This window comes from Cardiocondyla obscurior, linkage group LG25, assembly GCF_019399895.1.
Source record: "Cardiocondyla obscurior isolate alpha-2009 linkage group LG25, Cobs3.1, whole genome shotgun sequence".
In the NCBI taxonomy this organism is placed as follows: domain Eukaryota; kingdom Metazoa; phylum Arthropoda; class Insecta; order Hymenoptera; family Formicidae; genus Cardiocondyla; species Cardiocondyla obscurior.
In genome coordinates this window covers 1,681,421-1,694,141 of record NC_091888.1, presented here as the reverse complement: position 1 = coordinate 1,694,141, position 12,721 = coordinate 1,681,421, and the positions used below count along the sequence as shown (strand labels likewise).

General features: G+C 43.3%; 1 protein-coding gene across 6 annotated transcripts in view; it reads right to left on the bottom strand.

Moving 5' to 3' along the window:
• Positions 1–1,220: 1,220 nt before the first annotated feature.
• Positions 1,221–12,721, bottom strand: part of Camta (Calmodulin-binding transcription activator) — a 47,037-nt gene continuing 35,536 nt past the window's right edge. For 3 of the 6 annotated variants that reach the window (XM_070672361.1, XM_070672364.1, XM_070672367.1), the window contains 10 exons: positions 12,252–12,650; positions 11,283–12,068; positions 10,847–11,182; positions 10,486–10,733; positions 10,078–10,277; positions 9,725–9,832; positions 8,725–8,882; positions 7,916–8,403; positions 6,619–6,774; positions 5,324–6,385 (listed from right to left, as the gene is read on the bottom strand). In XM_070672361.1, the coding sequence (XP_070528462.1) occupies positions 6,061–6,385; positions 6,619–6,774; positions 7,916–8,403; positions 8,725–8,882; positions 9,725–9,832; positions 10,078–10,277; positions 10,486–10,733; positions 10,847–11,182; positions 11,283–12,068; positions 12,252–12,650 (3,204 nt within the window). In that variant the 3' untranslated portion in view covers positions 5,324–6,060. Of the gene's footprint in view, positions 6,386–6,618; positions 6,775–7,915; positions 8,404–8,724; positions 8,883–9,724; positions 9,833–10,077; positions 10,278–10,485; positions 10,734–10,846; positions 11,183–11,282; positions 12,069–12,251; positions 12,651–12,721 lie in introns of all 6 variants that reach the window. The other 3 variants (XM_070672366.1, XM_070672363.1, XM_070672362.1) reach the window with 3 other exon arrangements.

Genomic DNA, 12,721 nt, shown 5'->3' with positions numbered 1-12,721 from the left:
ACTCAATTTCTCGCCGGGCGATTACGCAGCAAGAGAGAGAGAATCCAAGTCCTACGCAATCGTCCGGATTTCGAAACGCGGAAAACACCACGAGTGGATTGATGTCGAAACAGCCGTCGAAACCATCATCAACATTCCGGGAAAATCGTGCTCATTCTCACTATTTCCCATCCTTTTTACCTCCCCCGCGCGCTTTCTCACAATCTCGCTCTCATTCTCTCGTTTCCTTTCTTTCCTTTTCCCTATCGCGAAAAACTCGACGAAAGGGACTGAACAACAAATGGCGCAAATCAGCTCGGTTCTCGACGTGTGTACGCGAAGAAATGATTTTCGCAACGCGTCGGATTATCACAACGAAAGTACACGCGACATGCTTGGACGTTATCAATCGTCGAGCGGAATAAAAAGGCTGTGTATGTTTCATGTGTGTATGTATGTGTGTGTGTGTACGTATACGTGTTAATTTTTTTACGTCTTCCGTGTGTTTCTATGGTATGTTAACGCCGCCACGCGAGACTGGGGGTGTTGTGTATAGGATCAGGCAGGCAGCAAGCAGGTACAAAGTGACCGTCGCGACGAAGGAACAACGTATCCTCTGGGTCTTTGTAATTCTTCGTGTCTCTATGGTACCTTGTGTAATTACCGTGTCCGTTTAATTCTGTGTGCCCCTTGGTGTATCCGGCGTCTGTGCGATTCGGCTAAACCGGCCCGATCGTTTCGACCCTTTCGACATCGTGAACGCGTGCAACGCGCGCCGGGCGCCGCGTGTTCGCGCGATCGCGAGCCCGCGCCCCCGCCGTGCCCCGTCACCGCGCGCCGGTCCTTCTTTTTTCGTTTTCTTCAATTTTTTTTAAAAAATATACGCAAGAGTTTCCGCGAGAGATAATATATATCGGCGATGCCCGAGCCGCGGCGAAAACTGCTTCCGCCTCGGCGATCGCGGCCGTCGGAAGCCGCGATACTTTTCCGAGATACCGAAGCGTAATTCCGATTCGCGGCGTCGGAACTCGCCCCTTCGTGTCCTCGTGATTTCGGGGGGGTGTATGCGATTCTCGAAACACGATTCCGCGATAGGTACGCAGCGAGATTCCGGCGGGCTCGCGACAACGGAAACCGTACGGACTCGAATAAACGCGCGTGTGTCTCGTGCGATTCTGGAGAAAATGGACAATTGGAAATATCTCGAATCTATAGCGCGAATCTCGATTGTATTTTCCGAATTTTTTTTTTTTTTTTTTTTTTAATTTTATTTTAAGGAGAAGAATTAATTCCTGTTAGTTTTAATCTTGCATTTAATAGTCCGCTATTAATATACCTACTGATTCGTCTTTGCATCTAGAGAGTAGTTTGAAAAGTGGCATGGAGATAGAGTGTGTTTATAGGTTTCTTTCTTTTTTTTCTTTTTTTTTTCTCATTATTTCGCATTTGTTGTATCGAGATTAATTGAGTAATAAAGTTATAATTATTTATTTAATTAATTAAAGTGGCAGCAGTTAGGCCATGCGGCTCCTATCATCTAGTCGTCTTTGACTTCTTGGCTTCCTTACGTAGAATTTAAAAACCTTTTTTTTTTCCTCCTTTACTTATTAAACTTCTTTATATTTTGAGAATAATTTGTATTATAAATGACTTTTAAAGTTTATGTATTCATCGAAGCGCCTACCCTAGCGATGTCTTTTTAATTAAGATTATTCTTTTTCTCAGTAACCACCACCTCCTCCTACACCTCCTTCCTCCGCCTTCTCTTTTCCCGTCCATCTCTCAGCCTTTGACCTAATGAACGAGCTTCCACCCAGCTTTGCTCTCGATGTACGTGGTTAATTAATTATGTAATGAATGTGGAACAACGGCGGGACTTTGGAAATCTTCGCGCGGCATCGGCTGTTCCCTGTCCGTCGTTCCGCGGGTAAAAAATATTATATTCGACTTGTCTAGCGGAAAAATCCCAGTGAAAACCGACGGCGGCCCGTCCTTACGTGTGATTGCACCGAGAATTTAATCTTTCCGCCGAAACCGCGCTCGTGCCGTCATTATCTTTTAAATACGGTACCTGATTGCCACGCATAACGACAAGCCTAACTAGAATTATATCCCTAACTTGAGACTTTATTTCATTATCATCGTCGTCGTCATCGTCAACACCTCTCGTGCCCGCTACGTTTATAATCGCTAGCTCTCGTTTAATTAGATTCTTAAATATGTAATAAGCAAAAATATGAATATATATAATAATAGTTTTTTTTTTGTGTATATAATAATTATTATTTTACTCATTTTTTTTTTTAAGTATTTCGATAGGATCGTGATTATTTTAATTAATTAACAATGATTAAAAGAGTGTAAGAATTTGTTATCTCTTTCCCTTCATTCCTTTCCCTCCGCCTACTGTCCATCCCGACTTCCCTCTCGCTTTCCGCGCACGCCTCGCTTTCCCTTTTAATAACTAATAACTCTTTAAGCTTAATGGCATGAAAATGCTCGTTGGAATTGACTCATGTGTACAATATATATATTGTAGGTAATACCCCGCCTCGCGCTCCGCAATTACGTCGTTCCGTCATGGCTCACAACCCGCTGTGAGTCTGCGAAACACACCCCGAGGGGAGAGGGTCGATATGGGTTGATTTGCTCTGTCTCGATGAAACTCGGTAACTCGAAAATCCGCAGCACCCCTTTATTTTGCACTTACGACGCGCGGTATCGACACATTACTCCCCCGACAGATCCCGCACGGCGTAATGTCGGCTCGCCGGTCATCTCTCAGCTCTCCCGTCCCTCTGGTCTGTCTGTCTCTATCTCTTTGTCTCTCCTCCCTTCATACCTCAGCGAGAGCCCCCGCGTGCGTACACGGGAGACGTACGTCGGAGACACGTGGATTTTTCATCTCCGTCTCCCCCTTTGCCTCCCCGTTTGCGCGGAAATACTTTCTTGGATCACCATTAATTTATCACAATAGACGTTTGTCCACCCGATCAAAACTTTTGAACGCCGAGGACAATCACGCCCTTCGCGCGCCGTGCAATCGCGCGCGCGCGGTCGCGCGCGTCCGCAATCAACTACGCCCTTAATTTAACCGCTAATTATATCATTACGCTAGAGAACCTTTTAAAAAATCCCCTATCGGAGAGAGAAACGGTAGGTAGTTTTTTGTAACAATGTGTAATCGACTAGCTTACGTTCTAAAAAGTAACTCTACGAAGTTGATTATACTGTGACTAGCACAGCCCGTGGATGAAATTGCGCCCTTTGGACGAAGGGCCCGTTTTATTTTTATTATTATTATTTTTTTTTTTCTTTTAATTCTTCCTTAATAATTCCTTTCGCTCGCACTTCGCTCTATTTCTCTCTTTTTTTTTCTCTCTCTCACTCTTTCTCTCTCTCTCTTTCTCTCTTTTCTCGTTTTCTCTAAAATTTTCTAAAATTAAAGTATAAACCTTATTTTTCTGTTGTTGCTGTTAACTTTGCGTCTCTTAAATAAAACGAATATGGTACGCGAAAGAGATCGTTTCTGTCTGTTATGTAACAATAATGTCTCATCTAAATATAATTATGTACAGTGGATTCTCGATGCTGCACTATCAGATTTGCGCTGAATGATAAGAATGGGGTGCCCAGCTTCGCCTATCAATTAAATTTAACTACGTCTCTTGTAAAAATATAGAAAAAACGTACAGACAATAAAATCGATTAAAATAAGAAAGTCTAATCCTGTGAAACGTTAACTGCATTCATATTCTAACTGCGTTCATATTCGTAGTTAAAATTTAATTTTTGTCTTTCGACATTTTCGGTACTCACTCTACCTATCGTTAAATTGTAGCTCATTGCATTATTTCACATTGTTCCTTCATATTTTGATCGCTCATTCATTCGTCAATTACCTATTAGCGTCAGTTAAATCTGAAATTCAACGTGCAAATAAAAATACTGAACGACCCCCTAAAATGTTGAAACGCAAAGACTTTACACAAGTCTTCTTTGTCAAGGCTACTTTTCTTTTTCGCTTTTTCTTTGCACATACACACAATTGCTATCCTTTCTGTTTGTAATGATTTCGCCTAAGTAGACTAGAATTGCTTTCAATGCTTTAATAATTAAAAATTATAAATTTAGAAACAAAAATTAATAAAAATAGATAAAAAATAAAGTACATTAATTGTTCCCTATGCAAGTAAGATTATACGAGATTATAATCTTTATATAAATACTCCGTGTTGTTGAAAATGGCAAAATTACGATGCAAGTAGTTACGACATCGATGACAAAAATCGACAGAACCTCTTCAGATAAAATAACATTTTAAATAACTTTTACAGAATTCTTTTTTTTTATTTTTAAAATTTAAAGAATTGGGGAACCAAACTTATAAATTTTTTTGTAAATTCGACATAAATTGTATTTAAAAGTAGACGTTGCATTTGATTTATTAATAATTTTCGGTAATGTGTAAACATTCGATAAATTAATGCGCTCTTTTTAAGAAGATTTTAAATCTGTCGACCAGTGTCATCAAAGGAAAAGCATATTTATTCTTATAAAAAGCCTCGTTTTGAAGAAGTATTTTCGTTTTGAAAAGACCTGCGATGCCGCGAGAAAAAATCTGCCAACAGTAAATTCGCAAACTATTTGAACCTACGAAAGCGACAACGATTTTGTGCGATTCAGCTCGGTGCACACAAAGATTTGATAAAGTATCACGGGAACGGCTCGTCAACTTCGATGTTGTCGCAGTGTAGCAAGGAATCAACGTATGCGTCGGACCAAGCGGCATCTCGTACTCTTGAAGAGACACGCTAGTTATATACACCTTACATATTAAGCGAAAGGTAAAACTCTAGAAGCTTTCTTCAGTCGGTCGGTCTCGTATAGATTCTCAGTGAACCCACTTACGATACCCACTTACGATAGGTTCGGCTATTTTCTGCTACTTTAATATTTGCTCGAGGAGAATGCAGGGTGCGTGAAGGGTGATAGCGGTAAGATACCAAGCGAAAAGAACGAGCGGTTGGGGATGAGACGTGGTTTTAAACTCAACGGTGATGTGAGGGGACGAAAAAATCGAAAGGTAGATAAGATTTGACGCTAGTTAACCGTCGGGTACGCAAATCAGAGACGCAGAGAACAAAATCGTATATCATCCGTGTCGTACGTCTGGTACCCTCTCTCGTAGTGGTTATACTCGTCGTTAACAACCTCGAATACTCCCTCAGAGCGTCGCGACGACCGACCGGGACGTCGCTCACCAACGGCTCTCACCACCGCCCGTGTTATTTCACTATCGAGTTGTCACCGCTGCACCGTGTACCGTTGGACTGACAACCAACTAGGTGACCACCGGGCTGACGGCTACTAGGCTGGCCCCTGGGCTAGATAAGGGCGAGCTTTGGAGGACAGCAGCCGCTCGTGAAGTGACCGCTGGCGGCCTCCCGCTCCCGTTTACGACGACCTTGGCGTTCTGCAGTCTGATTCGAGACAGAACAAAACGTTTTACATAAGAAAACGCATCGCTCTGCATAAGTGCACACAGCGAATAATTCGAAGCAAAGTATACCGGAAGGCAAGCACAGACGTTCGTTTAAACATTTAGCAACAACTTGTCGACGAGCAATATTAATTCATTCGGAACAATATTGCTTTAATACTGTTTCGCGTGTGCGTATAAATGATAATTGTACAACGAGATATATTTCTATCTTTAAAAAAGCCGTGTTAGATGAAATCGAATTCATTGGTGTCACTTGGTATCGCAATTAATTACTTAAACTATTTTCTTTCTAATAAATGTAATTGATGTCCGAATGTATATTAAAATTATATTTAAAGAGAGATGCTCAAATACTATGTAAAAATTCGTTTATCCGTAATTAATTGCCAAAACTTATTAAATGTAAAACAGCATTTTTAGGATAAATAACGCGCACGAACCACGCGCTTTGTGTAGCATCTAGTATTTATAAATTAGCAAATGTATAAATTATAGAACTTTTTAATTAGCATGCAATATACTCGATGCATCCGCCCACAAGTTCGGCAAGGTAATTAGCGAGCAATTAGCTAATTCTACGTCGTTGAGCAACATATACACGAATTTGTTGTAGAAAGGCACAAGGTATATACCGAGACATTCAAACAATAAACATAAAGCATCGTGAAATATGTGAATATAGCTTCCGGTATATGAACATGTAACTCGTTAATTGGTATCGCGAAATAAGATGCAAATCGGAAGGAAAAAAAAAAGGAGAAAAAAGGAAAAAAAAAGAAAGAAAAAAAAAAGAAAAAAAGAAAGATAAAAAGAAAAAAAAATAGAAAAAAGAGAGAAAGAGAGACAAGTCGTTCTACTAAGAGATCTTTACTTACCGGTCGTGAATCGTCCCACGACAAGCTGCATTAGTGACACACAGAAGAGGGAGACTTTAGAACTTTTACACTTTGTCGTTTTTGTTTTTCAGTACAATAAAAAGCCACTTGTGCGCTAACAAGAAGTCTCTACTACGTTAACTAATGTGCGTGCACATCGTTGCAACAGGAAATGCAGCACTGTACACACACGCACGCACACACACACGCGCACACACGCTCCCACACACACGCAAGCACACGTACGGAGCTACTTACTTGATTTTGGATTGCCGCATGAACTGCTGGATCTTCCTCGCTGCCTGATGAGCCGCCTGCTGATGAACCGCCTGCTGCCTCGCGCTGGCCGAGCCCGGCCGCGCGCGATAATTTCGATAGTTGTTCTGAATCACCAATGCCGCCTTCGTGGCTTGCCTGCAATAAAAGGCACGGCCTTATAGTCCTACTTCAGGATCAAATTCGACAATAGAATCATCGCACGAGAGAGACGGCTCGCAATAAACCCCGAAGTAATTGCGGGCGTATAAAAGTTTTAGAACGATATAAAAAGACGATAAAGGATAAGAAATTCTCGCGAAAAAGAGAAATAAAAATTCTGTCATTAAATTGATACACTCGGATCTTTATTTCGCGACAAACGGTAATCGGGAATCGGCCGCATCTCCCTTGATGCCTCTCAACTATCGCCCGCGAAACTCGCGTCTCTCGCGAAGATTTCACGATGATAATATATACTCAGATTATCACTAATTTCAGGAGCATTACAATGGAAAGTTCAAATCGCTACGTATATATCTCTATGAATGCGCGCGGGAGAGACGGCGGAGAATACCGATCTCCGACAACGCAAAAGTCGTATTAATTTAATGCCAACTTAATTCTGTATTCAGGCCACCGTAACGAAGGCATGGAAATCCGCAAAGTTTCCGAATTATTTACGATGCCAATTAAAAGTTCGCTTAGAGAAAGAGAAAGAGAGAGAGAGAAGGAGGGTGAGGGGTACATGAGTTGAACTTTGGTGGCATCAGTCTAATTCAGTCGGAGGTCGTTAAGTCGGCCCACAATGGTACGTCTTGTCCCTCCGGTTATTAATTGTCCCTTATTAAGACGTATCCCGCAACCCCCCGCGAACAGCGGAATATCGATGGAAATTTAACTTTCTAAGTTCAGAGCAATTTGGCGATGTCTGCACGATGCGAGATAATGATCTGTCATACTTAACAACCTTGAGTTCAAACTGATAACACGTGCCCGCATAAACCCGTGAGATCTGTATCTAAACGTCGCATGCGTTCGCGTAAAGTAGTTAGTATCATTGTAGCCCGACATCGAGTGATTCATTTCGTACTTAAAACTTCCGAAGTCGGAGTAAGCGCGACGGGACATGCGAAACCTTACGACGAAAGGAGGGAGAAACGCGCGAATCGAATAAAATATTCGTAATAGATATAATATTATATATATATATATATATATATATATATATATATATATATATATATATATAATTCTATATAATAAATATAAAATTAACGTAAAACGATAGAAAAATTACCTGTGATAAGCGTACTGTTTGTGACGACGATAATACTGTTGAATCAGAACGGCGGCGTGTCTTTCAGCTTCTTCTTGCCTCTGCCGACCCTTGTAATTTCTGTACGCTTTCTGGATCATCCTAGCGGCGTGATAAAGCTCTCTTTGCTCACGATCGGACAGCGTTAGTCTGCTTAAATCTGCCTCGCTGCCGTCACCGTTTCCGATACCGATGGCCGCGGAACTGAGCATACCGTTTAATTTGCGCTCGCCACCGCCGTTCGACGTGTAGTATTGACCGCTGTGAGTGTTACCGTTGCCGTCCAGCTGCAACTGCAGCTGTAGAAACTCGCAGAAATCGGCGGTGGTGGGCGGCGGTGATGGCGAGTCCGGCGTCAAGCAACTGCTGGAGGGACTCGAGGGACTGGCTTCGGCGTCGGCATCCGAAACTGAAGCGGCGCCGCCGCTGCAGTCGCGATACGAGTCGAACAACTCCCCAGAGTCGAGAGGCTGCAAGCAGAACGATTAGTATGTAAATGGAGCTCTGTGAGAGTAACTTCAAAGTTCCATTTGTCGGAACTTCAATCCCGGCAAAGTTTCGCTCCTAATTATGATTCAAAACTGAACTGCTAATGTTTGCTATTTCTCCGATTGTATCCGCCGAAAGATTATGTCGCGCGCAGGGAAGTTTTCAACGTTTCAATTAATTATTCGCAATTTCTTATCTGTATTTAATCCGCTTTGGAATTAAAGTTGAGATTAAGATAAAGGAGTTTAGGAGACCCGCGACGGTATGCTTATCAATTACGATAGCGAGCGTGGCGTTCTCACCATTTGTTCCATGAGAGCGTCTTCCAGAGGTGACAGAGGCGCCGTTGGTGGTGGTGGCGAGGAAGAAGACGGAGACTCACCCTCCGCCCTCTTGATCCTTTCTGGTAGCGCTGCTATAATTTGCTCTGCCAATGTCAGCACCGTCGCGTCTTCCTCCCCTATAAAAAGGAATCACCACCCTAGCCAAATTCGAAAACTTCGTGGTGGCAGACCGCCGGAAATCACATCGATCACAACACCGAAGTTTAAAAGCCGTGAACGTGTTCTACGATGCATCGAGATGCTGTCGCAATGTCAGATAAAATATTTAACATCAAGTGCGCCGCTACAACACGAATGGACAGCACGAAGAATCAGACAAGTCACTGGTGAACGCGACGCTTTCCTACTGATTTTCGCAGGATGATAGCCAGCCGAGATACCTCCACCGTTAACCGACTGGACAGATCGCACGTCTGTCCAGGTGATAATTTAATTTTTATGCTATTGTTAAAAAATTGTATACAGACACTGTTCGATATTAAGCTTCGACAGCCGGTAGTAGATAGTATCTAGGAAAATGTAAATGTTACACAGCAATTCATTTAACACCAGTTACGAAGGCCAAGCAACATCAATTTTGTTCAAGCTGCAAGAGGTTAAAGGAGTTAGAAAGGCAGCGGAGCCGATGATCGAGTCCGGACGTCTCGTACGAACACAGAGAGATAGAGAGAGAAAGAGAACACTGCTATACATATGTATGTGTACGTGTCTGTGTGAAAAGTGTATGTATGTCGTGTGTGCGTGTGTGTGTGTGTCTGCGAACAAGGGAGGCGAACGTAGTTTTAGCTAGGATCTCTACAAAATTCGCAGTCCACGTGATTATTGTGATAGCACGTCTAGCCGATTCATTTCTATCGGTAATGTGTCACAGAAAACAGACAGAGAATTACGGATAGTTTTTACAAACAGACAGGCAGACAGACAGACAAATAGAAGAGGAAACGAGGAAGGTACGGACCTACGGTTTCCTGAGGGGTCGGAGCGCTCTCCATTCCCTGTTCGCTGAGGCCTAACGACGACTCATCTTCTTGCAACAACTCCATGTTGTCCAGCAGCGGTGAGCCACCTGTGTATTTTTCGATAAACCCCACTTAATGCTATTACGTTGCCTAATTTATTACGCTCGCATAGTTTACGGCCTTTTTTTTTTGTGACTCTACGATTTTTATAAACTAAACGAGGGAAAATATAATAGCGCTGAGGGGGCTAATCGGCAAGGGGTAAGGTGTAACTATACGTGTATTAGATACGTGAATGTGTGTGCGTGTAGTACGAAAGAGAGGGCAGTATATAATAGCAAACGAGACTAACACAACGCCAGATCGAGACCGCTGTCTTGAGATGGCCGCCTAGGGCTAGGGCTGGCGGGTCGCAAGAAAAGCCTCTCGTCTTGCCTTCGGGTTTCGAGCTGATTCAGTTCTTCGGCGATCGCCGTATGACCGTTCTCCGCGGCCAGCTCGGTCGCTGTTCTATTCTGACAGTCCCTCACGCGTAGTGCCATAGCATTCCATCTATGGAGGCAGAGTTAACAAGTACTTATTAAAAATCAATTTAATTAATAATCGATATATTCGTGGAATGGAGCAATTGCGAGCTACGAAAGGCGTAAGTATGTAAATCTGTTATAATTTTTTTCACAATTTCGTATAATTTAATTAATAATAATTTAATTAATAATATTATACGAATAATATTGTCTTAATAAAAATATTTTCACACCTGTAAAGAATTCTGGCGGTGTCGGCGTGCCCTGCCGCACAAGCCCATGCAAGTGGTGTAAGGCCGGCGCTATCTTGCCTCAGAGCATCGACCTCGGCATCCAAAACGCTACTAGGATTTTCTGCTCTCCAGTGAAGAAGAGCACAGGCTAATCTGGAGTATCCCAATCCGGCCGCCAGATGCAAGAGAGTAGGCCCACCGGATTGAAGAGGTTCCGCTCCAGTTCGCCAAGGACGGACAACAGCATCCTTGAATATTAAGAAATAATAAGAATTATTTACGCTACAATTTTTTTTATTAAAATTAAAATTATTTTATTTAAAATTTTCATAATATTAAAAGTGCCGAGGTTTTTAAATACCTGGCAATAAGCAACCAGTCGCTCTTCCAGATGAGCTGCGGGTGATGGTGGACCAGGACCCTGCAGACGAGCTTCGACGTCGGCAAGACGGTCCAGCAAAGCTTTTTCTGGGCTAGGTTCGCTCGTCGGGGCTCTACGATATTCGAAGGCAACGCTATCGGATACGACGAAACCGTCACAGGCCACCTGGAGGGACGCTATTCCTGGTGCGTGCGCGGGACATCGACAGCGCAATACACCTGGTTGCACGAGACATGCTTCGACCGGTTCCGCGTCGAAAAGTACCGAATACGACTGGGAACCACTACCGCCGGTCCACGGACCAGCAACTAATACCTAAAATTATATATTATTAATTATTTATTACATAGACATATTTTATCTGTATAATAAACAATTCATAAAAATATTTGCTGCAAATATTTCTTTCACACACCTTTACACCACCCTCGGTGTAACTCCACTCGGGACTATATTCTGCAATATGGACGGTTGTACCAGGATGACATCCGACGTCGTTTTCGGGACCACTTCGCTGTTCCTCGTGCTTCGTCTGCTCGGCCTCGAAGTCATGCAGCTCTGGCAGATCACCGAACACGTCAAACGCGTCCAGATTCACCAGCACGTCGTCCGATGAATCGATAAAATCCATCGGATTGATCATGCTGTTGTCCGCCGGCGAAGGCGACGGCGACGGGGGCACCATGTTGGCTGAAAGTGTCCTCTGAATGTCTTCCTGACTCAAATCTAGAGTCTCCGCAAAATCGGTCACCTCGGAACCGGAACTTCCCATCGGCAAAGATTGCACAGCAGATCGGTCCATACTCTCTTGTGCATCGATTTCCTGCTGCGTTTGCTGTTCTCGATCGACACTGGTCTGCGGTACAATTTGTTGCTCTGTGACCTGTTGCATTTCCACCTGCTGACTCTGCGGCTGCTGTTGTTGCTGCTGCTGCTGTTGCTGCTGTTGTTGAGGCTGCTGCTGTTGTTGCGGCTGCGGCTGCGGCTGCTGCTGTTGTGACTGCTGCTGCTGTGATTGCTGCTGATGATGATATGGTTGACTGTTAAGTATCAGAAGACCACCACCGCCTTGAATTTGTTGTAAACTTAAAACTAAAGGAGCCGGCTGTTGACTCTGAGTGGAATGGGAATGTCTTGAGTACACGCGGGGAGCGGGAGCCGCCGTCGTTGATTGTTGTTGACCTCCCGTTGTCGAAGAGACCTGTTTCAAGTGGTTGTATATAGCTAAAATTGATTTAATTCTGCGACCGCGTTAAATAATAACATTATAAAAATAACGCACTAAAAAATTACGAAGTATCGCAATGAATAATATTTTTAAGCATTATATAAATTGCTTATTAAACAATTTTTAAGTATTATGAGACGAACTTTCATACAATACCTGATTGTCGGGCGTAAGTCTCCTAGGTGCGAGTTGAGTGCTGCTAGTAGAGGAAGTGGAGGATGCCCTCTGCCTATCGAGCAGCTGAGAGACTATCATGTCGACGGGATGGTTCGAGTGCTGCGTGAGATGAGGATTGTTCGGATCGTCATCTCCACCGAGGAACATGGGCCTTAATTGCGACGCTAGCTCGTCTCGCGTCCACTCCTTCTTGTCTGGCGGCAACGCGAGGCAAGGTGGTAGGGCCGCAAGCTTCGCATCACCGTCCGGATAAGGGACGTTCAAATAATGGACGAGAACAACGTCCGGGTTTTGCAAAAGCCAGTAACACCGGCGATGAAACGTCGGGAGGATCGCCGAGTGCACGTAACAGCCGTAGATGCACTCGACTCCTTGAACCTGTAATTAAAGAGATATTAAAATTTGCTATTTATTAATTTATTTCTTAAAAACTTTTTTTCGCTAAATTT